This window comes from Cucurbita pepo, chromosome LG04 (genome assembly GCF_002806865.2).
Source record: "Cucurbita pepo subsp. pepo cultivar mu-cu-16 chromosome LG04, ASM280686v2, whole genome shotgun sequence".
Taxonomy (NCBI): domain Eukaryota; kingdom Viridiplantae; phylum Streptophyta; class Magnoliopsida; order Cucurbitales; family Cucurbitaceae; genus Cucurbita; species Cucurbita pepo.
The window spans coordinates 1,462,219-1,489,164 of record NC_036641.1 but is presented as its reverse complement, the minus strand read 5'-3'; the positions used below and the strand labels follow the sequence as shown (position 1 = coordinate 1,489,164).

At 37.6% G+C, this 26,946-nt stretch overlaps 2 protein-coding genes and 1 long non-coding RNA gene across 4 annotated transcripts; 1 reads left to right on the top strand and 2 right to left on the bottom strand.

The window, feature by feature from the left end:
- Positions 1-12,748: 12,748 nt before the first annotated feature.
- On the top strand, positions 12,749-14,176 carry LOC111792700. Its single transcript, XM_023674257.1, has one exon. It carries the CDS (start codon positions 12,749-12,751, stop codon positions 14,174-14,176), a length of 1,428 nt encoding a protein of 475 aa, XP_023530025.1.
- Positions 14,177-14,840: 664 nt separating this feature from the next.
- LOC111792864 (protein AUXIN RESPONSE 4) lies at positions 14,841-18,068 on the bottom strand. The gene is made up of 2 exons (XM_023674470.1): positions 16,639-18,068; positions 14,841-15,324 (listed from the first exon to the last, which is right to left on the bottom strand). The coding sequence occupies exons 1-2, from the start codon at positions 17,848-17,850 to the stop codon at positions 15,106-15,108; spliced, it is 1,431 nt and encodes a 476-aa protein (XP_023530238.1). The 5' UTR covers positions 17,851-18,068; the 3' UTR covers positions 14,841-15,105.
- A 3,841-nt stretch (positions 18,069-21,909) lies between these two features.
- LOC111792906 lies at positions 21,910-23,947 on the bottom strand. Of its 2 annotated transcripts, XR_002814859.1 has the most exons (3): positions 23,761-23,947; positions 23,590-23,667; positions 21,910-23,011 (listed from the first exon to the last, which is right to left on the bottom strand). It is a non-coding gene; the product is annotated as an uncharacterized LOC111792906 (long non-coding RNA). The 2 variants fall into 2 exon arrangements; XR_002814858.1 differs by having other exon boundaries at positions 23,590-23,947.
- Positions 23,948-26,946: the final 2,999 nt, after the last annotated feature.

Sequence of the window (26,946 nt, the reverse complement as noted above, 5' to 3'; positions counted from 1 at the left end):
CCAAATCTTCCCTTTTTATTTTTATTATTATTTTTCTTTTCAGTTAACAGTGTTCTGTATTTCTATCTATCTCATTTTTTTTCTTATTTCCTTGTATTCTTTCCCTATAATTCATATAAAATTACAACCTAAATCATTGCAACAATTCAGTAGATCTAAATCATTGCAACAAAGTAGATCTAAAATATAATTGGTTTTGATTTCCTAAACTCAGATAGAATTCTTTTCAATTAATCTCTAATATAAAACTAAATAATTGTAACCAAATTAATATTATTTAATAAAATAAAAGGAAGATTTAATATACTGACCTCTTCAAATGACATATCTACTCCTGGGTAGCTAGTCTGCTTAAACCTTTTGTTTTCTTTTTCTATTTGTTTTTGTAGGAAGGAAGAATTCTGGGTAAATCTGCATTGTTTTTACAGAAAAGAGATTCGTCATTTGTTGCCAGATTTATTTTTAGGGAAGGAGTGGTGAGAGATTGAAGGATCCGTTACCAAATGTTTTTCTTCTTTTAATTTTTATTTATTTTTTAATTATTTTATTATTTTAACTATTTTTTTTTTAATTATTTTTATTTGTTTATTTGTTTATTTATTTTTGGGCTATTACAGAGTAAACCAGCTGGGAACGCGCCGAAGATCTAGACTCCACCGCCTCCCACATCACTAAGTTTGAAAGTAGTCGGTTGACAGAGACGTCAACCAATTAGGTGGAGGAGATGTCACAGTCATGCTCGTCCAAGGCGTGTTGCCCATGGCCGCATGCCCATGACAAGCCAAACCCTTTGTCTTTCCATGTTCTAGTGTTTTACTTTTGTATTTTTAGAAAGTATGACGTTTCGAAAAAAATCATGTCTAGGCCTGCTAGACATGAAATGCCTCAAAATGTACTATAGGGGGATATGACTAGTTGTCAACTTCTCCCTACCAAAAGTTGTATACTCCGTTGTTGTTACTCTCTTGCTTGCTTATATAACGTCTCTTTCAAAATCTCTCTTTCAAAAATCTCTCTCTGCCCTCGTTTTCTAAAACCTTCTTCTTAAACCGAAGCCAGAGGCTTGAGCATACGTTGCTTGGCCGTAGGCGACGTAACAACGAATTGGCTTAGCTCACTTGTCGTTAGAAAGTGAGTGCCGGACAATCGCAAATCCGCTGCCATCAAAAGTGCGATTGTGACAATGGTCACCTCATGCTATAGGTTTGATTCTAAGCTTAGTTCGGGTAGGTGGGCCGCCAAGGCTGAGGTTTGGAGCTTGGTTGAAACCACAATTATTTTACCTTATGCATTTTATTTTTTTAATTACAATCTTTGTTAGTTGATTAAAATAGATTAAAATATAACATTCACGTTCTAATCATCATGGCATATTGAAAATTAATGATTTTAAGTAAATCATTGGTGTATAAGTAGTATATACTATATCAATCTCATGTATAACATTGATATATTAATAATATATTGACACTCATTTAAAATCCATTTGAAATATATAAGTACCCATTGGAAATGAGGATCAAACCAACCGTTCATCAATTCAATTCAAAAATTTATTGAGACATGAATATTCATTTTGAGATTGTTTTACTCATCGTTATAATTTTTTTACTTTAGATGGCTTAAAATCTGTCATTGCTACATTTAAATAAATTAAATTGAGTGTAATGTTTCATGATCAAGATTTGCACCTGTATTTGAAATATGAACCTGACAGAGGATCTCAACAGAGTAACATTACCCATCAAAATTAATTAGAAAAATTCTAGAGTAAAATACTTTTTATAATATATCATGTGGCTGTAATTTAGTGGTGAGAATTCCACTTTAAGCTCGATCTATACAAATTAATATTAAACTATAGAATTTCTTAGTATAACTCTACTCTTGAAACGTTATCGCTTGCCCATATCATGAGGATAGGTTAACGTACACTCATGATAATATTCACGTTCATATGTATGGACTATATATAAAGAAATGTTATGCATCAAACCCTATCTAAAAAGTAGAAGTCAAGGAAGAGTCATAAATTAAGTTCCAATAGTCGTGACATTATTTGTGAATTCATTTCTTGACCGAGTAGATCACTTATTGAATATTTTTAAATACTCATCCTTCCATTAATAATTTTTTAGGTAAAGATAAGGGACCATGCTCGATTGATAGGTTCTAATGTGGAGGCCATGGAACAAAGATCTTTTGGAAGTTTCACACTCCACGTGTTTATGAAGTAGAGAATAAATGAGTATTTGTGATTATGTACACATATGGTCGGTAGTCTCATGAGATATTAGCATCTTGATGGGTATGTTTATTTATTACACGATATCATCAAACGATGATTTGAATCGTAAGACCTCATGCATGTTGTGTAATCATTTCTTCATGGACTATTCCTCTAGTCAAGCATTATACGTACACATACATTTACAATATTTTATTCACGTTCCTTTCCTTTCTACTGGTTTCAGCTACATGATCGTGCGCAATTCTATAGTCAGACCTCAAGTGTAGAATAATAGTACTCAACTAGTGGGTCTTTGTGCATTTGTGTGACCCCAATGTACATAATTACAGATCCAAGTTTAAAGATCGTTTATAATCACAATCGTAAGAACAAATATGATTAGATTTTTTTTTTTTTTTCAAGATCTCAACGTGATCTTAGGAAGAAAATGAGAACAAAGTAAAAAGTTGATGAATAATGGCGGAAATGACAACAAGAAAATAAATGGACAGATTTAAAGAAAAGATAAACAATGAGAGATAAAATCAATTCTAGAGTCGGCCACAAAGATGTCACCTACGCTCTGATACCAAATTGATAAGGAAACCCTAACCTTCAGCCCAACGATACAAGCTTTTGTTGAAGCAAGAACCCTTGAATCAAAGTAATTAACACCTTCTTATACCAAATTTGTATCAACCAAGAGATAAGGCTAGAATTAGATTACCTGTTACGATCGAAGATCCGAAGCAAGATTTGGAAACCTTGTTCTAAATTGAGTCACTCTACAATCGAACTTGATCAAGGCTTGATTGAATGGCTCGGGTGCAATTCTACCACAAGAATTGCTTGAAACTTAGAAACGGCAAATATGATGCTCGGATTTCTAAGGGAAACGTCTCAATTTGAGATCTGAATTATATTCATCCACAAATCTGACTTTTACCTAACACATTGTGGGTATTTATAGTCTCCCGACAAAAGACGTTTGTGACCGGGATTTATTTCTGATCCCCTTTAATCTCCACAAAAGAATAAGTCAAATTGAACATTTGACTTTTACATAATTTATAAAATTAAAAATATTTCTTTTTAACCAATGTTGATGTGATTGAGTGGCTAATGCGATGTTTGAAAACTATTGAGTCAGTAGGTTCGAATTTTGTTGTTGACATTTTTTGAATCTTTTTTGCAATAGGTCCATTTGGAACACACTTATTCTTATCCGTGTGACCTCAATGTACATAATATTATTTCACATTCACATCCAATTATACATGTGAATGAAAGTATGAGCTTAAAACCAGCCATGAGTTCAAGTTTCATCAATCTCGTTGAATATTACATGTGTTTGTATTTCTCAACCCCAACAATAGATTCACTTACTAAATATTATAAAATAGGCCATCTAAAGTATAATTAAATAATTTTAAGATAGGTAAAAGATAAAAATGAAGATATTTTTGGAGAAACCAATACGATTTTAAAAATAAATAAAAAATGGAATATTCTCATAGGGAAGCATATATTAATGTAAGCAACCTTCCTAGTAACCATGTTTTTTATTCCATTTGAAACAATGCATTTGTTTGAAAATTCCCATGTTTAGCTGAATATTCTCACAATTCATTTAATTCTCTTCTGGGTTTGGTTAAAAAATAAAGAAAAAAAAACATGTTCTTGTCGTTCATCTTAGTCGATGATTAACCGAAAACCCTAATCAACCTAGGTTGGATTATAAAATTATTTGAGTTTAAATAAATAAAAACTTTATGAATTGAATTGGTTCTTTATTAAAATTAGATTGAGTTGAATTATGGTTAATTTTGTTATTAAAAAGATTTTTTACCATGCATTTATATTTACTTTTATTTAATTTCATTTTTTTATTATTTATCGTAAGATTGAATATATATTGAAATTGAGTTGTAAACCTTAATTAAAGGTTTGAAAATAAATAGACAGAGATTTTACGAACTAATATTTACTTTTATTAAAAATAAAATTTTGAATAAATGAACTAACTCGATCAATAAATTATAGTTAGGGTTGGATTCATTATTTAATAAAGTTGATTTGTGTTGAAAAAATTTAACCCGAGCAAGTAGGTTGGGCTTAAAAAATGTCCAAACGTGATTCAACTCAACCCACAAACACTGCTATTTTAATCGGTGGTGATAAGCATAATTTTAATCGAAAATAAGTTTAATTACAAAACGAGATATCATCTTCAATTTCTTTTACGATCATGTGAACTTATCATCTTTATCGTACAAGTCTTGTTAATTTGATGTGACACCTTATTGAAGAATAATATTTTTGGATCTAAATATCTAATAATCTCAAAACAATAAAAAATCACCCGAGAAAGTAAGATTCAGATTACCTCATTCATCAAATATAACAAGACGATGAAATTTTTTTGAGATTCGAACCACTCCACAAGTAACATTGATTATGTCAATCTTGAATGATTCTAAACATGCAATCTAAACTATATAGAATTGTAAATAAGTTTTAACCGAACTAAGAAAGCACAAATCTTTTTTACTACCATTCTCAAGTCTATTTTACAAAAACAATATACATGATTTACTATCTTCAAAATTAAAACATTTTACCTTTTATGAGAATACTTACCATGGTTGTAATTTTTATATTTTATGACTATAATTAGTTAAAGGTAACTTAAAGTAAATAAAATATCTTAAAATACATTAATAAAATATCATAACTATAGATTATTGTCCAACCAAAATTTATAATCATCCAAGAATAAACGAGATCGATTCTTCTTTAAGGTAACATGAATTATATCTTATTATAATTTGAACAATATTTTTTTCGTATCAGAATTTGAATTGAACTTTCAATTTTTTCCAATTGTTTTTTTGAGAAAAATCTATGAACCATCCAACCCGCTCTTCGAAAGCGTTCCAAGTTATCGACCGTCGTCGTTTTCTATTGGATCGTTTGTCACTTTTGTTAGTATTTCATAATAATAATAGTAACTCCAACTGAAAATTGTGAAATACGATATTAAATGATCTCAATTACCGGTAAAAAACAAATTCAGATGGGTCAAAAGGTGGGATTTGGACCAAAAATGGGTTATCGAGCCAAGAAGCCGAGTCGGAGCCGCGGAAGCCACCGAGCTGTTAAGCCCACTGGAGCCGAAAGTGTGTAGTGCTGCAGGTGTGCGATGTGGCACAACAAGAGGCCGCCGCGTGTGCATGTTCTTCCAGGTCGAAGCATCGCTAGTCGCAGTTGCAGGTTGTGAGCTGACCACGGGTGAATTGGGTTGCAGAAATTCTCGCGTGTTTTTCGTTTCCAAATTCCGTATCGTTATAGATTGACCTACTATAAATACATTCATTTTCTTCATTCAAGGCATTCAACTCGAGGAGCACAACTCTAATAGTGAGAAATAGAGACATTTAAGATCAAGTATGAGATTATAACAGAGGAGCTAGCTTAAAGCACTTAAATTAACTCGAAATTTAAAATAAATAAATAAATAAATAAAAATCTTTTTAAAATTTTAGATTTACATTTTAAATTTTAAAACGTAGAATTCTATTAAAAGGATAAAAAAAATGATAAATGTATATTATTTAATCCTATATAGTTTTAAAATTAAAGCACGTATAATATAATCAACGTAAACTATATAATATTATAAATTAATAATTATTTTATGCTATAATAATGAAAATTCTTTTTAAATTAATTGGGTCATAGTTTAATTAATCCACATTATAATTTATTATGACAATTAAATAAAGCAAACATTACGTTAAGTAAAGTAAAATAAATTGGTAGTTGCATTATTATTATTTTTAATTAACTTTTTAATAATTTTTTCAAAAAAAAAATAATAAATTATTATGAATTAAAAGTCAACGTGATTTTTAGAAATAATAATTGTGATGAGACAACTTGGGTCCACGTGGGATTGATACATACTTAAATGCATATTGATTTTTTTTAATAAATTTGAATATAAGGAACTTCCAAAAAAAAAAAAATTATAATTTGATATTCAAGCTACAGGTAAAATCGTCGGCCTCAGCCTCGGCCTCTTATGGTCGGCTTCATGAGGGAGGATGCACCATGCATGTCCCCAACTCGTGGAACGGTGTTTCATTAGATATGTTCGTTCTTAACCTAATTCGTATAAAGAAGAAGAAAACCCTAAAAGGGATCACATAGATATCTATTTTCAATTCATTGTGCATGTCACATACTGCTCCCTCGATTAACTATAATTCTTTTCATGTAAAGGTCGGGTGCATTTTCCTTCACTGGATTTTGGCGACAATAGTTAGCGGCATTTATGTAAAAATAAGTACAGCTCGAAGATGAGGATGAAGACGTCTTTCAAGGACGAGTAAGATGATGGAGAAATTCAATCATATCCTTGCAAAGTTATTAAGAGGATATTTTGCGGTGATAATTAGTTAGAATATATCTCAGATATTTAGGGAGTTGTTAGTATAGATTTGATTAACGGTATATTTTATTTATTTACCAGATTTAGTTAGATATATATTTTTTCTATTTTTAGGTATTAGTTGATAGTTTGTATCCTATATAAACGTGGTAAACCTGAATGAAGATCATACTTTCGATCCCAATTCTATTTCTATTTCTCATTCTTAACATGATATCAGAGCACCGATCTTGGTGTTCTTAAATATCAAAATTTCCTTTATGGCGGAATCAGCCAAATCCAGCTTCAAAATTTCGGATGTTGATTTAACACATCCGTACTATATTCATCACTCTGATCAGCCAGGATATTCACTTGTTCCAATCAAATTAAATGGAGCAAATTACCAATCCTGGAGTAAATCAGTTATGCATGCTCTTATTGCCAAGAAGAAAATTGGCTTCATTGATGGCACAATTGAGGAACCGTCCCAAGATGCAAATTCAACCGAATTCGAACTCTGGAATCAGTGCAACAGTATGATAATATCTTGGTTAACTCATTCCGTTGAAGCAGATATCGCTAAAGGCATTATTCACGCCAAGACAGCTCATCAAGTGTGGGTTGATCTTCACGATCAATTCTCACAAAAGAATGCTCCAGCAATTTTTCAAATACAAAACTCGATAGCAACGATGTCACAAGGAACCATGGCGCTGTCAACATATTTCACCAAGCTCAAAGCACTTTGGGATGAACTGGAAGCGTACCGCACACCATTTACCTGTAATCAACGTCAAATACATATTGATCAACGCGAAGAAGACAAATTGATGCAATTGCTCATGGGGCTTAATCAGTCTTATAAAACGGTGAGATCTAACATATTGATGATGTCTCCATTACCTAATGTGAGGCAAGCCTATTCATTACTTGTACAAGAAGAGATGCAGCGTCAGGTAACTTCCGAACCTACTGAGAAAATCTCGATTGCATCAGCAGTGCAAAAGAAAACAATATATTCAAAATTCGCCAAGGACAAATTGTGTGAACACTGCAATAAAAGTGGTCATACAATTAATGAGTGTCGAATTCTTAAGTTTCACTGTAAGTTTTGTGATAGAAGGGGCCATACAGAAGATCGGTGTCGACAGAAAAATAATTCTGGAAGGACAAGACAAGACAATCAACACAATAACCGTGGATATCGATCATCTGCAAATATGGCCGATGTTTCACAGTTGAATACAGAAGAACAGTCACCTAATTCCATTCCAAATTTTTCTTCTGAGCAATTACGACAGATAGCACAAGCCTTATCTGCAATCAATCATCACCCTTCTGGTAATTCTGACAATCACATCAATGTTGCAGGTTTGTTTCCCATATCTACATTATCTATTAACTCTGCGAGTTCTAATTCATGGATTCTCGATAGTGGAGCTACGGATCATATAGTATCAAAATCTTCTGTTATGACTGAACCAAAGGCTGCCATCATGTCTGCAATAAATTTGCCTAATGGAGAGACAGCACGTGTGTCACATACTGGCAATATTTCTCTTAGCCCTAACCTTCAATTAAACAACGTTTTATGTGTGCCTTCATTCAATTTAAACCTAATGTCGATCAGCAAACTTACCAATAACTTGAAATGTTATGTCACCTTCTATCCTGATTCTTGTGTTATGCAGGACTTGGCTACGGGGAAGATGATTGGCTCGGGTAAACAATTTGGAGGTCTCTATCATATTTCTTCATCTCCAATCAAATCTTCAGCTCATCAAGTATCTCAGTCATCTGATTTGTGGCATTTACGCCTAGGTCATCCTTCCTTTTCTCGTTTTAAATTTCTAGCTGATCAATTGCATCTTAATAATGCGAGTTATTCTCATAATTGTAGTATCTGCCCGTTAGCAAAACAAACTAGGTTGTCTTTCCCAAGAAGTTCAATAACAACCCATTCTGCTTTTGATCTGATACATTGTGATGTTTGGGGACCACATAAAATTCCTACCCATTCTGGTTTGCGTTTTTTTCTCACTATTGTTGATGATTTTACTCGATGTACTTGGGTTTTTTTAATGCAACATAAGTCAGAAGTACATCATTTGTTAATGAACTTTGTTAAATTCGTTCAAACTCAATTTCATACTACTATCAAGATAGTTCGATCAGACAATGGGACTGAGTTCCTATCTTTGCAACCATTCTTTACTTCTTGTGGTATTGAATTTCAGCGCACTTGTGTCTATACTCCACAACAAAATGGAGTCGTAGAACGCAAGCATCGCCATATCCTAAATGTAGCTAGGTCTCTTCTTTTTCAGTCACAGGTTCCACTTAATTTTTGGGGAGAGTGCATTTTAACGGCTGTTTATCTTATAAATAGAACGCCATCACCATTATTATCTAACAAGACACCCTTTGAAGCACTCTACAAACGACCACCTACATTTCATCATCTTAAAGTTTTTGGTTGTAAATGTTATGCAACTATAGTACATCCTAAGCAAAAATTTGAACCTAGGGCAACTCCTTGTGTTTTCGTAGGATATCCTTGTGGTCATAAAGGTTACAAGTTGTATGACATGCAATCTCACAAATTCTTTATCAGCCGTGATGTCAAATTTTGTGAAGATGATTTTCCTTTTTCATCAGCTTCACAAACTTCGACATTAGTTCCTTCGACTCCTGTTGTACCACTTCATGATCCATCCTACTCAAACATCCATCCTCCACCTTCTATTCCTTCACCTCCTACTCCGTCGTCTCCTCCACCTTCTCCAGATTCGCCCACTAATTCCAATCCTATCCCACCTGATACATCAGCTCCACTTCGACGTTCTACTCGTACTAAACAGCCTCCAGCTTGGCATAAGGATTATGAGATGTCTTCTGGAGCCAATCATTTAACCTCTAGCTCAAGTCCCGGCACTGGCACCAGGTATCCCCTTCATCATTACCTTTCATTCTCTCGTTTTTCTCCTACTCAACGTGCTTTTCTAGCTCTTATTACATCCCAGACAGAACCTAAAACCTATGACGAGGCAGTTGGCGACCCGTTATGGCAGCAGGCTATGAATGATGAAATTGCAGCTTTGGAACGTAATCATACATGGTCTCTCGTTCCTCTACCACTTGGTCATAAAGCTATTGGTTGTCGTTGGGTGTACAAAATTAAATACAACTCTGATGGTTCTGTTGAACGTTATAAAGCTCGACTAGTAGCAAAGGGATACACTCAGGTTGAAGGTATTGATTACACAGAAACATTTTCCCCTACAGCGAAACTTACTACACTTCGTTGCTTACTCACTGTTGCTGCTGCTCGAAAATGGTTCACCCATCAGTTGGATGTTCAAAATGCCTTTCTCCATGGTAATCTAGACGAGGAAGTTTATATGTCTTTACCACCAGGTCTTCGCCGACAGGGGGAGAATACAGTATGTCGGCTCCATAAATCTCTTTATGGATTAAAACAGGCTTCTCGCAATTGGTTCTCCATATTTTCTACAACTATACAAAATGCAGGCTACACTCAGTCCAAAGCAGATTACTCTTTGTTTACTAAGAGTAAAGGTACTTCTTTCACTGCAGTTCTAATCTATGTTGATGATATTCTGTTGACAGGCAATGATCTCGAAGAAATTCAATATCTCAAGACTAGTTTACTCCAGAAATTTCTTATCAAAGATTTAGGAAATTTGAAATATTTTCTAGGCATTGAATTTTCTCGATCTAGAAAAGGAATTTTTATGTCTCAAAGGAAGTATGCTCTAGACATACTTCAAGACACAGGTCTTACAGGAGCACGTCCAGACAAATTTCCTATGGAGCAAAATCTGAAACTTTCTTTAACTGAAGGAGAGAAGTTGAATGATCCAAGTAAATACAGACGGTTGATTGGCAGATTAATATATTTGACCGTCACTAGGCCTGACATAGCTTATTCAGTTCGTATGCTTAGCCAATTTATGCATGAACCAAGAAAACCACATTGGGAGGCAGCTCTTCGAGTTCTGAGGTACATCAAAGGCACTCCTGGTCAAGGACTTCTACTGCCATCTGAAAACAATTTAAGATTACAGGCATATTGCGATTCTGACTGGGGTGGTTGTCGAACTTCCAGACGATCTATTTCTGGGTTCTGCATTTTCCTCGGAAATTCAATTATTTCTTGGAAGTCTAAAAAGCAGACTAATGTGTCCAGATCATCAGCAGAAGCCGAGTATCGAGCTATGGCAAATACTTGTTTAGAGTTAACTTGGTTAAGATACATTCTTCAAGACTTGAATGTTCCACTGTCCGAACCAGCATTATTATATTGTGATAATCAAGCAGCATTACATATAGCAGCCAATCCAGTTTTTCATGAACGTACGAAACACATTGAAATAGATTGTCATATAGTTCGAGAAAAGTTACAAGCTGGAATCATCAAACCGTGTTATGTTTCGACCAAAATGCAATTGGCAGATGTTTTTACTAAAGCTTTGGGAAGACAGCAATTTGACTTTTTGAAGGACAAGTTGGGTGTGATCGACATACACTCTCCAACTTGAGGGGGAGTATTAAGAGGATATTTTGCGGTGATAATTAGTTAGAATATATCTCAGATATTTAGGGAGTTGTTAGTATAGATTTGATTAACGGTATATTTTATTTATTTACCAGATTTAGTTAGATATATATTTTTTCTATTTTTAGGTATTAGTTGATAGTTTGTATCCTATATAAACGTGGTAAACCTGAATGAAGATCATACTTTCGATCCCAATTCTATTTCTATTTCTCATTCTTAACAAAAGTGAAGTTACCAAATTCTCAACCCACTTGAGGAACTTGTGATTCGATATCGCACGTTTTCTTTTCCTTTAAAGGTTCATCTAGGGAATGATTCAGAAACTTGATGAACGTGTTCTTAAATCTATAGAAACCTTAAGTCATCCTTATGGAATTTGAGGTCTGATTCTAAAAATAATTCAACGTCTAACTTGGAGCATACTAAAATTATTTTTAAGAAATCAATATTCATCTTTTCTTAAATCTATGGAAATCCATAGTCATCCTTACGAGGTTTGACGAGTAATTTTAAGGATAATCTAAGGTTTACCTTGAAGCACTTAAATTATCTCCTAAAGTCAACTCAACGGGATTTGAGCACTTAAATTAACTTGTAGATAATCCAGTGCAGTTAAAAAAAATCCATGGGTCATCTATTTGACGGACAACCATAATGATAATTCAAGAACTACCTTAAAACACTTAAACTTCAAGAACAATTAGCTTGTAACTGTAATGACCGAGAACAATTAACTTGTAATTGTAACGACCCAGAACCACTACTAATAGATATTGTTTTATTTGGGCTTTTCCTTTCGAGCTCCCCCCACAGCTTTAAAACGCATCTGCTATGAAAAAGTTTCTAAACCAAGCGTGTTTTATTCTTCTCCTCAACCAATATGGGATATCACAGTAACATACCCATTATAAGAACGGATAATTATACTACAATTATGAAGACTTGAATTACTAAATATTGCCTTATATTTGTGTCACATCTAAGTAAACTTAGTCGAGGTAAGTTTTACATCTAATTTAATACCAAATTGAAACGAATTGAATACTACATTCAAGAATTCATAGACCGATCCATGGACGAACAGAAACAAGAACCTCCTAATGGAATAATTATTTTAAGTATTTACAACCATACCTTCTTCCTTAAGTTAAAGAAACCACTTTTTTTTTTTTTTTTTTTTTTTTTTTTTTTTTTTTTTTTTNTTTCCAGGCAGCTTCGAGATTTGAGCTACCAAATTAATTGATTTCAGCTCATGAATTTGTGGACAACAATGACTAAAATAGTATCTACCTTAATTTCTACGAAACTCTACCTCTAAAAACCTCATCAAGTAATAGTTTCAAAGTTTCATGTTGGATCTGAATCAGAAGGAAACTTTGAAGATCTTCATCTGGATTTGCTTGAATTTAGGTAAGAAATCCCTCAATTCTTTGCTTTATTTCATATAATTTGTTTGGTTTATGAGTTTTAAATCAAAAAATTTCAAAAATTTAAAAGGAAAATGAGGAAGCTGATCCACACCAAATGGAGGGTAGGAAGAACAATGGGTTGCCTTCAAATTCTATTAGGAGGCCTTGTAATCACCATCACAACATTGAGCCTCTTCAAGTTCTACTCAGCTGGGTTCATCTTCCACAAGGAGGACGTTTGCCGCTACTTCTACACGCCGACAACGACGACGACGAAACAAGTATACGAGGCAAGTTTCGACGCGAAAGCACTGTCAGATCGAGTCGAAGAAGTGCTAGATCAACTAGAAAGCTTGCAAGATAAACTCGAATCGGCGGTGGAGGAAATGGAAAGGGACAAGCAAGCATTGATGAATGGTAATATGAGAAGAATTGAGCATAAAAAGTACTTGGAAATGGAAGTGATTAAGCCTCTTTACAATGCTCACATTGCATTGAGACAAATTAGATTACCCAAAGTTGAAAAAATGAATGGAAATTTGAGTGTGAAAGAGGAGCCTTTGATCAATAATTTTGTGGTTGAGGAGATAAGGAAGTATATAAGTCCAAAGAAGAGTAGAACGGGGAAGGTGAATATGTATATGACTGAGAGTATATACAACACAATTGGACATGCTTGTGTGTTGGTTAGGAAGGAATTGGAAGAGTATATGAGTTATGACATTGGTTCTTATTGTAAAGATGATTGGAACGTGGGTCAGAAACTAATGCTGAATGGGTGCGATCCGTTGCCCCGTCGACGGTGCCTGACGAGAGCGTCGAAGGTGTACCAAAAGCCGTATGCGGTGAACGAATCGCTATGGAAAACGCCCGACGATCGGAACGTAAGATGGAGCAACTATCAATGTAGGAACTTTTCATGCTTGTCAAGCAAGAATCCCAAAAGGGGGTACAACAAGTGTAGTGGTTGCTTTGAAATGGAGAAGGAGAAGGTTAAATGGGTGAGGAATAGTTCGGTTGCGGTGGATTTTAGGATATCGGACGTGTTGGGGATCAAGGCGGGGGAGATTCGGGTCGGGTTGGATTTCGGTATAAGCACGGGGAGTTTTGGTGCAAGAATGAGAGAAGAAAATGTGACAATTGTAACCACAGCTTTGAACCTTGGAGCTCCTTTCAATGAGTTTATTGCTTTAAGAGGGTTGATTCCTTTGTATGTGACACTAAACCAACGGCTTCCTTTGTTTGATAACACAATGGACTTGATTCACACAACTGGTTTCATGGATGGTTGGGTGGACATGCTGCTGTTGGATTTCATTCTTTTCGATTGGGATCGGGTTCTACGCCCGGGAGGATTGCTATGGATCGACCGATTCTTTTGCGATCGCAAGGATCTCGACGACTATATCTACATGTTTCTGCAGTTTAGATACAAGAAACATAAATGGGCTATTGCTCCTAAGTCAAAAAATGAAGTCTATCTATCTGCCGTCTTGGAAAAACCTCCGAGAGCAATATGATATACGTGTTTTATTAATATATTTTAAGTATACGTTGTTGGGGACAATCATCTATTGATCGTTACACTTGATTTATAGTGTCATTGGCGTCGTGCTCGTCGGAAAATAACAATCAACCTTTCGTCTTCTCCCTCGTTCTCTCTCTGTTACTCGCACTTTCTCTTGCAAGTGCGTTTCTAATGAGTGGCTGAAGGTAGTTTGGCGTATTGTGGGCGTTGAGGTAGCGTGTAGGATGAGGGTGCAAGAGTTCTAGTGAAGAGGCATTCATACAATTAATTTTTTAAAAAATAAAGCACATATTTTAAAACGTGTCTACTATGGAAAGGGTCTAGCCCTATTCTGACCAATACCTCGCATCGCCCCGTGATTGGCTTAGTCCAAACTGATCGCTAGCAGATATTTTTCGCTTGCACCGGTAACAAATATTGTCCACTTTGACCCATTACGTATCGAAAACATCTACTATGGAGAGGGTCTAGCCCTATTCCGACCAGTGCGAGGCACTGTCCGGTAACTAGCTCGGATACCATTTTGTAACAGTTCAAGCCCACCGCTAACAGATTGTCTACTTTGGCCCATTTCGTACCGCCATCAGTCTCACAGTTTTAAAATGTGTCTAATAAGGAGAGATTTTCACACCCTTATAAAGAATAATCGCGTGACGTGACGAGAAATCCTTACCTTTATAAAGACAAAACTATATAAAGGGCGCCATACATTCTAGTCTTTTGAATCAAATTCAGTTTGAAGAGAAGAAGGGGTAAGATGAGATACATTCAAACAATGAAACAACACATGATTAAATCATTTCAGGGCAATCAAGCAAGCAACAATCTAATGTCTTCTAAGAAAAAAGAACTGTCCGTGGGGAAAGATGGGGGACTCAGTATCTATTTTGAACTGTCCGTCAGAAGGATGAGGATATTAGTTCACCATGCCTGACTGCCGAGTCCATATCCCTCCATGTACCCAGCTCCATGAATGTCGTGGCCGCCGTGATCGTGGTGATGGTGATGCTGGTCGCTGTTCCCCAATTCATCAAACACTTTCTGAGTATGTTCGGGCTCTTCGACAGCTTTCCTGACCGTGAGCGGTAATGAGGACACGAACTGAGCTATACTGTCGGCTATGGCATTGGCTGCATCTTCCTGAGGTCAAGAAAGATGAACAACTTATTTCAAGTTCAAAGAGAGACTATATTCATGCTTATTATAACATGGATGCTTCTACCGATGTTCGGCCAATCGTCTCAAGGACATCGAGCAAAATGTGATATCGAGCATCCATGTCCCAGTAAAAAGATGACATAAACGTACACTAAACTAGAGAGAGATCATTTAGGCAAACAAAGATGAAAATCAAGGAGTCAAACCGCAAAGACAGATGAAATCAGCCTGTTACCATGTAAAAGTCAAAGCCAAACTGAGTGCATTAAGAACTCAAGATGCCTCAAATATGGTGTTCATGTAACTGTCTAAGTCTATCGCTAGCAGATATTGTCCTCTTTGGACTTTCCCTTCCGAGCTTCCCCTCAAGACTTTAAACTGCGTCTGCTAGGAAGAGGTTTTCACACCCTTATAAAGAATGTTTCGTTCTCCTCTCTAACCGATGTGGGATCTCATAATCCACCTCCTAACGGGGCCCAGTGTTCTCGCTGGCACTCGTTCCCTTATCCAATCAATGTGGGATCCTTCAATTCACTCCCCTTTGAGACCCAGCGTCCTTGCTGACACACCGCCTCGTGTCCACCCCCTTCAAGGCTTAACCTCCTCGCTGGCACATCTCCCAGTGTCTGGTTCCGATACCATCTGTAACGCCCAAGCCCACCATTAGCAGATATTGTCCTCTTCGAGCTCTCCCTTTCAGGGGTTTTAAACCTTGAGGGGAAGCTCGAAAGGGAAAGCCCAAAGAAGACAATATCTACTAACGGTGGGCTTGAACGTATAAGTGAATATTTTTCCTTTCTATCTGTCCTCACTCCTGTATGATCTAAATCCTAAGCCGTGTCTTCCCGACTCTCCTATCTCCAGTACAGCAAACACGACTGAGAGTCTACCCGTCTTTGTAAATCTTTCTGTAAAGCTAGAGATGAAAACTTTTTCCATCATCTCGAACTCCTCATCGACCGAGTCTATGCTTCCTCGCTAAGTTATCCAGTGGCACACCACTCATTTCTCTCCCCTCCCTAGCCTCTTTAAGTTCTAGTTTCACCTAATCCAGCAGAATTAATATTTCAAGCACTCTTTCAAAGTAATGGATTTCTTCTAATTTCCTTAAGCTACATATTATGTGCCCTAGTCCCTACTCGACACGAACTTAACTCAAACGCTAAAACAGATCCTATAGTAATAGGCAGGCCTAACAGTATCATTGATGTTTCATTTAAATACATACTGCAAACTCATTACATAAAACACAAGCCAAATTCATACAACTTCTCAGTTCAAGTAATGAATTCTTACCTGAGCCCATCGTCCACCGGAATGCTTAACGAAAGCTGCCTGTGGAAGCAGATCAGCAACCCGACTTCCCTCCGCACTCCATTCGTTCGACCAATTGTTCGACCAGATAACCTGAATCGGCACACTTTTCAGATCATCCAAACCACCCCATTCTGCTATGTCAAAGCTATGGTTTAACTTCTTTCCCATGCTAACAACCGATCTCCGCCCGCCCCGACCCTTCAAAAGAACTCTATGAGCCTCCACATCCAAGGCAGCATCATTCCCTTTAGAACAACAAAAGTTGATCAACTTTGAGTATACAAAATTAGATCCTAAAACAACCTCCCTAGCAACAGGCAACTCCAAGAGCCATAAAGGAAGCGAGGGGTTTGATAAGGTATCAATGAGAGTTAAACTCCTCACAGATTGTGAATTCTCTGCAACCCAATATCCCGCCATTGACAAAGCTGAATCGTGAAGAACTAAGTGCACAGGAGCCAAACCAACAGTATCTATGATTTGCCCCAAAATGCTACCAATTTCTTCAGGACCTAACCCAATTGGCTTCAAAATCTTCCTCTGAGGAACATGTTTTTGAATTTCTTCATAAGGAATCTGCCCTGTTTCAATGATCTGATCAAATGCCCAGAAAATACCCTTATCATGAATCAAATTATAGACATCCAAAAGCCTCCCAAAAACCCCATTTGAGTTTTCATCGATCTCAGCCGTGGATTTGTCGGAGAAGCCATTGCCGGGCAGATCAAATGCCACAGCACGAACTCCTTTGGAACCTAATGAGTCCAAAACCTTGCGAAAAGAGTAAGAGCTCAGCCCTAGTCCATGAACAACGACGACATTCTCATTCCCTTTTGCGCCATTTTCAACGGCGAAAACTTCTATCGGAGATAAATTGGGGCTAACCTGTACCTTTAGAAGACGGCCCTTTGAGTAGTGGTGACGGAGGCTCTTGGGTAAGCTTAAGAACCAGGATTTGGGGTCTTGGGGAGAGAGAGAAGGAAAAGAGATGAAGAAAAAGGTTATGATAGACACGATCAAAGTGAAGTAGAACCAGAAGGTGAACGGATTTGGGTTCGGCGAGCGAAGGGTTTTTGAGGTTGCGGCGGCGGTGCTCGGCGGCGGCGGCTTTGTGGACGAACTTGATTTGTTGGGTTTGGGCTTCGACGCCTTTGGCACTGGGTCGTCTGATTCTTCGGTAATGGTCACCATTGATGGCGATTGGAAAGGTTGTAAAGGGAAGCTCGCGTGAACAGGAAAAATGGATCGGGGGGAGAAGAAATGGGGAATGGAGAAATTGTGAGTGATGAAGGAAATGGTATGAATTTGGTAAAGTTGAAATCGATCTGGTCCGAGGAAGAAAGATGAATATCTTTTTTCAGAAAAAGTATCATCCACTTTAGGAATTGGGGAAAGTTCTAAGGTTTAAATCTTTGGTTCAACTTGTTTCTTCAATAAATTATACATGTTCATATTATGCTTGATATTAATATGTCATGTAGGTTAACCATTAAAGACATGTTCGGTATATGTATGTATATCTTAAGAACGTTATGTCATGAAAATAAATTAAGGTAAGACTTGCATAAAGTATGTACCATGATTTGAAATAATAGAACCTGATGTATTTTATATGCCACGTACATCGAGATATTTCCATATTATGATTAGTACAGACGCGTACATCATGATATTATACATGCTCCATTCCCTCTGTGGCTTCTGGTAGCATGAGCGTACTCTAGCTCATAGTTAGGCTAAGAGATGTATACGTGCTCCTTTCCCTAGGATTGTGTCCAGCTAAAAGGATGGCATTGTCATTGTCTTCCTTTTCAACTTATTCATTCCAGATAATTTTCTTTCCTTCGATTACTTGATTCAAGTAAGTAGTGGCCTCTACTTGTGCTTCTCTCCACGTAGCTTCATTAATTTGTTCTCCATTTCCACTGTTTTGGTTCATGATCGTAGAAACAGTAGTTAAATATGTTTAGGACCTCACAGACTCATGTTTATTACACACAAAGGTAGGCTATTTAGCAAAACTAAGAAAGGATCAAATAAATAAGGAACACAACATAAGTGATACAGATGATTTGGACGGTTTTACTTATTTCATGATAGATATGTCTTTACTATTCTTGTTGTGTCAAATACGAGTACTATAGGACTAGTCACCCAAATCATGTTACACCTGTCAAGACTAAAATGACTCAAAATGTACTATAGGGGGATGTGACTAGTTGTTAATTCTTTCTACACGGGTTGTATGGTATTAAAGTAGTGATTGTTACTTATTCGTTTTTAGCTTATATCATTGATTTCTTTCAAATTATTTTCAACACATTTCCTCACTCATGTTTTCTAAAAACATCTCTCTCAAACGTGATCTAAGGCTCGAGCATCTCCAATATTGTCTGCGAAGTTTGAATCTCACATGGTTGACTCGTTTGCTGGTTTAGAACAATTGTCGTACAATCGTTGTCCTGCTGTAGCAAGAGTGCGATTGTGTGAAGTGGGTACAGAGCTGAGTTGGCTCCTTGAATTGTAGTACACAAACATGTCCGTTGTAAAGCAACTGGGCAAGTCCCAGGCTGACCAATCTACCTGAGTAAAGTTTCTGATGGAATGGGGCTTTTGAAGTCTTGCATGAATGAGGTTGTCTTTGTAGCCGGTTAATGATATTTAGTCCTAAATTATGGTTTACTATATATATTATATTTGACCCTTTATTACGGGCAAATATATGGTATGATTGAGGATATTTAGCCTTCGCATCATATTTGACCTTTTATTATAGGCAAATATCTTATATCCCTCCTTCCATTCTTTTGTAATTTATTTGATTCTATAAATGATTATAAGGAGAGAATTCACCACCATTTAGGTGTGATTGGTCTTAGCAGATAATCTCAAAGCCGACAAGATCGACAAGTTGCTGCCTTGAGGCAATGTGTATCTGTGAATTAATGGTTTAGGGTCGAGACCCTAGAAGCAAGGGCACAAGTGCTAGTGGCTTTGAGCATATGGATAGCTCGATGGGTTGTTGCCGAGATAGAGGATGCACATCGATTGCTTAAACAATGCCCAATAAGTGATCCTTAAAATGGTCTAAAAAATGTCTAAGGATTTGAGAGTAATTCTTCGAGTGGTTAGAGTTGAGGTGATAGTGCCGGACTAAACCTCACTAGGAGAGGGTAGGGGAACTAAACTCCAATTGGGGTGTAGTCCAATTCAACGAAGATAAAGGTCTTGGAGCTCAAGCCCTTTTGTAGGGTTTGAGATGCCAATACTTTAGAGAACTTTATCTTTGACCTTAAATAGTACTTTCGAGCCACAAAGACTGTGGCAGAAGAAGCGAATGTCACGTTGGCAACAATACATCTTGTCGTCGATGCAAAGTTGTGGTGGAGATCTAAGTACATGAACATTAAAGATGGTCTATTTTACTGTGGAAACTTGGGAGAGCTTAATACAAGAACTCCGCTCTTAGTTCTTCCCAAATAATGTCGACATAATCGCAAGAAGGTGACAGTGTTATTATAATACGTGGCGGAATCAATTTGGATGTTAGGCACTTTAAGTATTAATTAGCTAGCATGTTCAAAAATATTAACTCAATAAGTTTGAATACTAACCTTTTGTAGTTCAAATTTCTTTTTCCTCACGAACCGGTTTCGAACCACCACTAGTGTCTTCCCAACTATTCTTCGGCCTTAGAACAGGATTGTGGAATCGGGTGAGTGACTAAACTTGATAGGAATGTAGTACATCTAAATAGAGAGTTTTGAGAGATTTTCTCAGATTTTCAAACAAACTTTCGATGTACATTGATCACTCTATTTATAGAGTCATATTTGCATGCTCATCCAAAGTTGAGATTAACACTCAAAATTCCACTTAAATTTGTGGAATTATGGGCACCATATATTGACACTCAATATTCCTCAAACATGGATTTTTGCATGAAGTGAAGTCAACATTTAATTCAATAATTAATTTAAATAATTAATTTCAAATCAAAATAATATTAAAGGATTAATTAAACAATTTAATTAATATTTAACATTAAATCAAATGTCAATCCCAATAAGTTCCGGCACATATTGATTATGAATCCCTATTCATAATTAAAATATTTAAATCTTATTTAAATATCTCCAATCCTCTCTTTTTATTTAATTCATAATTAAAACAAAATGTGGTTTAATATATGGTATATATTTAGCGTGTATTCCCTAATTTGAATTCGAACACTTCGAACTCACTCGTCACACTGTTCTAAGGTTTAGTCCGATATGAGCTAGCAGAGGGGCCTAATGGACCTACAAATCATGAGCTCCAACGATCCGAGATTAACCGACTGAATTCATTAACCTTGTTAACCAACATTAGTTAACTACTAGGACACTCCACTATAGCCTAGTAGTTGCACTCCTCTCACTATAGATATATTTTTGTCCATTTGATATAACCATGATTAGTAAGTCGATCCTTCATAGGTTGTTCATAACTAAAGCTAGGTCAATTTATCGTTTTACCCCTAAAGTTACTTCTTGTTCCTTAAATCTCACTGATCCTCTAATAAACAATTGGTTTGTGGTCCAATCACCAAACCGAATCCTCTCTGGCCAATGAGAGAGTGGGGCCCCTTGTTCAAGACTTGAAGTCAGTACTTAAGCGAACAACCTCTCTACTATCCCTAAAAGCGGGTAGGAGTGATGTCACGACCCGATTTTTCGAGGCTTCGAAGAATCGAACTCGTGACTAAAAGGACGAAATCGAAAACAAACAAAAAGAAAATAAAAGAAAAGAAAAGCAAAGTAAAAGGATAAAATTACCATTCAATTAAAACAAAAGAGAAAGAAGATTTGTTTCGAAAATATTACAAAGGAAATTGCAAATGTAAAAATGAAATACAAAATTAAAATCAAATATTTCAAATGGAAAATACAATTATGAAGAAAATTACAAAAGACTCTAAATATGAAAACGAACAAAGGACTCTAAAAGACCGACCAAGGACTGACGCTCCGGAACGACACCCCTCTGTGACCGCACAGCTCTCGAACACCTCCCCGTATCGACTGGTACCTGAAAAAAAAGGGGAGAAAGGGGTGTATATAAAAATATACTCAGTAAGCAGCCTACTTGTAGGCTCTTTTCGCATCCTTATCTTGGTAGGTAACCACGATCTTTCTCGGGTTTCTAAGGAGAGTGATCTAAGCTACAACTCTCCTTTCTGTATCATAAAAGGCTTGCCCATCTTATGCAGTGAAATGATCAGTGTCCTGAGGTGAGGCGCGACCTCATAAGCAAATCTGAGGGGATCGTATGGCTGGATCTGAATACGTGACTCTCTCTCTGAACATCATCCGTGGAGGTTAACTGACGACCCTCACACGGGACCATACATCCACAAAACGGGGTGCGACCCCCTATGTGCCGGTCAGCTACTGAGTCATCCTAAGTGGCTCCACGTCCCCCGCTCAGGGACGGGTTTCTACGGCCCAGGAGTCCTGTTCAGAAGACCCCTTAGCTATCACCACTAGGTCTGGGCACCTGTCACACTTCCCTATCCGGATCTGCAAAGCTCAACGATCACCGTACCGGAGCTCTGTCTCGACGGTATGGTATCGGAGGAGAGAGGGAAGTGGAGGTTCTGATGACACTATCTTCACTGCTCAACTCTAGCGGGCTACCTACAGTTACCGTGGTGACCTATTATTCTTTCTAGGGTGGAACTTGGTGCCTTAGACTTAGATTCGTATTTCTCTAGGACTCTCGTGCCTGGTGTCACAAACCTATCGGGTTTGGAATTCTGGGTTCTGGTTCCGCCGGTAATCATTTCGCGGGTCTAATTGCACGGTATTCTAGAGGTCCCCCAATCCAGGGTCTCGTCTAGCTAATTTAGCCATAAGCATCCTAATAAAGCTCATAATTTCTTCCTATTCATCCAGAAAGATAATCCAAACAATCATCATACAATAGAGTTTACACGCAGCAGTTCATGCAAAATTATCAAACATGCTCAACGGGAAGATAACGTCCATCTTTACCCGGAGCGCAGATTTCACAAGTTTCCCAACCTCCTCATGCATACATACATTATCAGAGTCCCAACCAAAACAGATTTAATACACATTTTGTATCTAGCTTTCCATAATCATCTTATATTCGCAGTTTCTATAATAAGACGCTAAGTCGGGCTAGCTAATTTCATAGGTGGTAGCATGCATGCTTGTTCCTAGCGGTTCCTACAAGTACTGCTCGTGGAAATCCAAATGGCTACTTACTTGGTCGACGCGTGCCTTCCCGAGTTCGAGTTTTCTTGACGGAATGGATTCCAACAATTCTGGAATTTTCTTCACAGGTCCTAATTCACATAATAATAGGGTCAGCATCAAAATCGGGTCGGAAAACAAGCAAACAGAGACCGAACGGGAAGAAAAACGGTGCCTCACGCGCCCCCACGCGCGACGCACGCGCCCTGGAAGGTCACTACGCGCGCTTCCTACGCGCGCGTGCCCTACGCGCTTCTCCCCCGCGCAGGCGCGGGTCAGAGACGCCGGGTCGGGCGCTTCGCGTGCAGCGCCGGTCGGGCCGGCCGGGTCCGCGCGCCTGACGCGTGCCCGCTGCCGGGTGAGGACGCGCCTCACCAGCCGGTGATCGACACGTGTCGGTCACCGGTTCCGCCGCTCTCCTCCGCACGCCGTCCGACGCGTGGCGGCCTCCACCCTCTCTCCTGCCTTCATTTTCCAGGTCTCTTTCCCGTTTCAATCTATTTTCTCCCGATTTTTTTATCTTCCAATCCGTAATCCGATTCGTTAAATTTTCTTCACGAAACTTGTAGACCTCCTATTCTACTCCTTGGAAAGAATTTTCTTAAATTTTTCTGATGATCACAGATCTTATTATTTGAGTTCAAATTCGGAGAAAAACACAAGTTCTTACCGAAAATCACGTTATCTTTAAACTCCGATTTGAACGCCGATCTTGGCCGCCTTCACTTTGGAACTTAACCAGATAGCGCTGTTGGGGGGTAAGAGTCCAAGGATCAACACAAAACGTTGCTAGCACACGAAAATCTTGATGACTTCTCAATGTAGATACTCGTGGACTAACCTGAAGTTCTTGAACGTTTTGTCGAAATAGGAAGGTGCGATTCGTGAGAGCACCTTGCCTCGAGCTATTCAACGGTTTAGATTGGGGACTCGGTTCTCCGGCGTCGGTTCTGATCCGATCTCCTCCCCTTCCTCAAAACCCTAATCTTCTTTCCCTCTTCTTTCTCTTTTCCCCATTTTAACTCAGCCAAAACAAACCCCTCAACTTATAAGGGCGAAATGACTAGTTTGCCCCTATTGTAACCATTTTTTTTTTCTTTTTTTTTTCGGGCGTTACAAGTGAATTCCATTTTACACCTTATATCCTCAGCTATTCACCCAGTCTTACCCCTGAAATTGGAGGCTTATTGAGTCGGCGAACTCGGGCCACTCTCAACCATGCAAATCTAAGGATAATTTCGAATAAACAGGAGTTCATAGTTAGCTCAAGATTAAGATCGAGTTACCTAGGTTATCGAATGAAAAAATCAGTCTCAACAATAAACGACATTATAAAGTGAGAGTGGTTTTCTTCATGGTCCGATCTTATGCAATACTCGCAAATCTAAGGATAATTTCGAATAAACAAGAGTTCATAGTTAGCTCAAGATTAAGATCAAGTTACCTAGGTTATCGAATGAAAAAAATCAGTCTCAACAATAAACGACATTATAAAGTGAGAGTGGTTTTCTNAACCGGTGATCGACACGTGTCGATCACCGGTTCCGCCGCCTCCTCCGCACGCCGTCCGACGCGTGGCGGCCTCCACCCTCCTGCCTTCATTTTCCAGGTCTCTTTCCCGTTTCAATCTATTTTCTCCCGATTTTTTTATCTTCCAATCCGTAATCCGATTCGTTAAATTTTCTTCACGAAACTTGTAGACCTCCTATTCTACTCCTTGGAAAGAATTTTCTTAAATTTTTCTGATGATCACAGATCTTATTATTTGAGTTCAAATTCGGAGAAAAACACAAGTTCTTACCGAAAATCACGTTATCTTTAAACTCCGATTTGAACGCCGATCTTGGCCGCCTTCACTTCNATGAAAAAAATCAGTCTCAACAATAAACGACATTATAAAGTGAGAGTGGTTTTCTTCATGGTCTGATCTTATGCAATACTCATTGCATAGGACGCCCCCACTCACATGTCTCCACATGTACAATTTAGTGATCACATTGTTTATATCATATACAAAAAGTGGCCGCATCCATAGTGTCCCCAGAATAAGGTACTCAGCCTTATCTCTGTACTATAGATCATTTTGATTATATACTTGAACTTGATCCACTCTTATATCTCTACATATAGTTCAAATAATCATATTATAGCCAGAGTGTTCTTAGTTTATTGGATTTAAATTAATGATCGTAACATTCACTTTATTCAATAACAATCTTTACTGAATAAACATCAATAATAATTTTATTGAAAACAGAATATGTTTTTGTTTTACAAACTATGAGTTTTAGGACATAAAACCCAACAGAAGGAAGTTCAGCTGAGGCATACTAGGAATATCCGAGACTATGCCAAGTGGTTTTATGAGTTTATGTTGGATATTCGTGACATGTCCGAGAAACTCAAGATCTTTAGTTTTGTTGAGAGGCTGAAGTCGTGAGTAAAGGCCAAAATTACCGAACAAATGGTCCAAGACCTTTCCATGGCCTATACTACAGCCAAACATCTATTTAACCTTAGAAACAATCAATCCCAAGATGCAAGGTGGAACCAGGCTTCCGTAAATGGGGGGAATAGAAATTACCGACCCAACTCCCCCAAAGGTGGGAGAGGTGACAGACTTGAAGGCAGTGGAGGAGCGAGTCCCAATAGAGAGGTAGAACTCAATGACAGAAACTTCACAGCCAAAACAGTCACAATCAAGGCTCCTTGTCGTGCTTCATATGCAAAGGGGCCCATTGAGAATCTATACGCCCATAGAAGACAACATTATATTCCTCCCAAGCAAAACTTGGAGTCAATTTAGAAGTTGAGTATGAGATTGTAGAAACTGAAACACCGGTAGTTGAGAACCCCCCCTCCCCCATGCTTAATAGTAATGGGGTCCAACCTGAAGACATTAAGAGAAATAGTTATCAACCAAGAGGGATGACAATGATGTCGGAACTGCAGTTGATAAGGGATCTTAGCCATGATGAACCTACGCTTGCTGCAGTTGTTGTAGTTGAAGAGGGGAGCTTGAGTGAGCTAATCCAACAGAAACCTTACAGTCACTATAGAAACATTGTGACGCAAGACCAAAAAGTCAGACTAAGTATTTATCTCCGCCTGGGCAGATAGATCACGAGATTGATTTTATGTTGGGGGGCAAGAATGCTTGCCACAAATGTGTCATATGCTCACCTGAGTTAATTGAATTCTACAAACAACTAAATGACTTTGGCAATGATGGACTCTTGTCAGTGATCATCAAAATAACCGGAAGAGATCCTAAGCCAATAACTTTATGGAAGGGGGGAGACAAACCTCCAAAGTAACTCATGTTCGCTCAGAAAAGACCATCTAGAGGGATGAAGAGAAGGGCCAGTCAAAAGCATCAGCCACGACAATTTCAAAATAGAGATTGTCAAAGTTGAGGTTAGATCAACTCCGAGTTCAAAGCAACAAGAACCAATGACTGATGCGAAAATGCTGTGAACCAGTCGAAGTTATCTACAAGGTCGAAAATACTATGGATGTGGACTAGCCTTATTGTTCACGTCAATAACTTGAAACGTTACTATCCCGACCAAGAAAACACCAAACACAAGGAGAAGATACAAACAGTTGGCAAAACCAAGAAGTGGTTTTCAACACTTCCGGACAAATTGGAAGAGACTAAGATCAGTTGGAAGCATGTTGAGAGACCTAAAGTCAACCTCATCCTACATCGCTGAGTTCATAAAGAGTCGATTGATAGAGACATCAACCAATTGAAAGGGGGAGGATGTCACGGTCATGGTGTCCTATGCATGTTGCCTATGGCCGTGTGTCGGATGTCTCGATCATGCTTGTCCATGGGTGCATGTCAATTCCAAACCACTTGTACTTGTTAGATATGACTTTATTATTCTTGTTGTGTCTAACACAGGAGTGTTGACTAGTTACCAAAATCATGTCTACCCCTATGAAAAACTTTTTTAAAGAAGTTTTTTTTTTTTTTTTTTTTTTTTTTTTTTTTTTTTTTTTTTTTTTTTTTTTTTTTTTT

What these genes read in the sequence shown, in the direction of transcription:
- LOC111792700 (XM_023674257.1), top strand. Translation starts at nt 12,749, where the DNA reads ATGAGGAAGCTGATCCACACCAAATGGAGGGTAGGAAGAACAATGGGT.
- LOC111792864 (XM_023674470.1), bottom strand. Translation starts at nt 17,850, where the DNA reads ATGGTGACCATTACCGAAGAATCAGACGACCCAGTGCCAAAGGCGTCG. An exon ending in CCGGTGGACGATGGGCTCAG is followed by an intron (nt 15,325 to 16,638) that starts GTAAGAATTCAT and finishes TCTTGACCTCAG; the next exon opens with GAAGATGCAGCCAATGCCAT.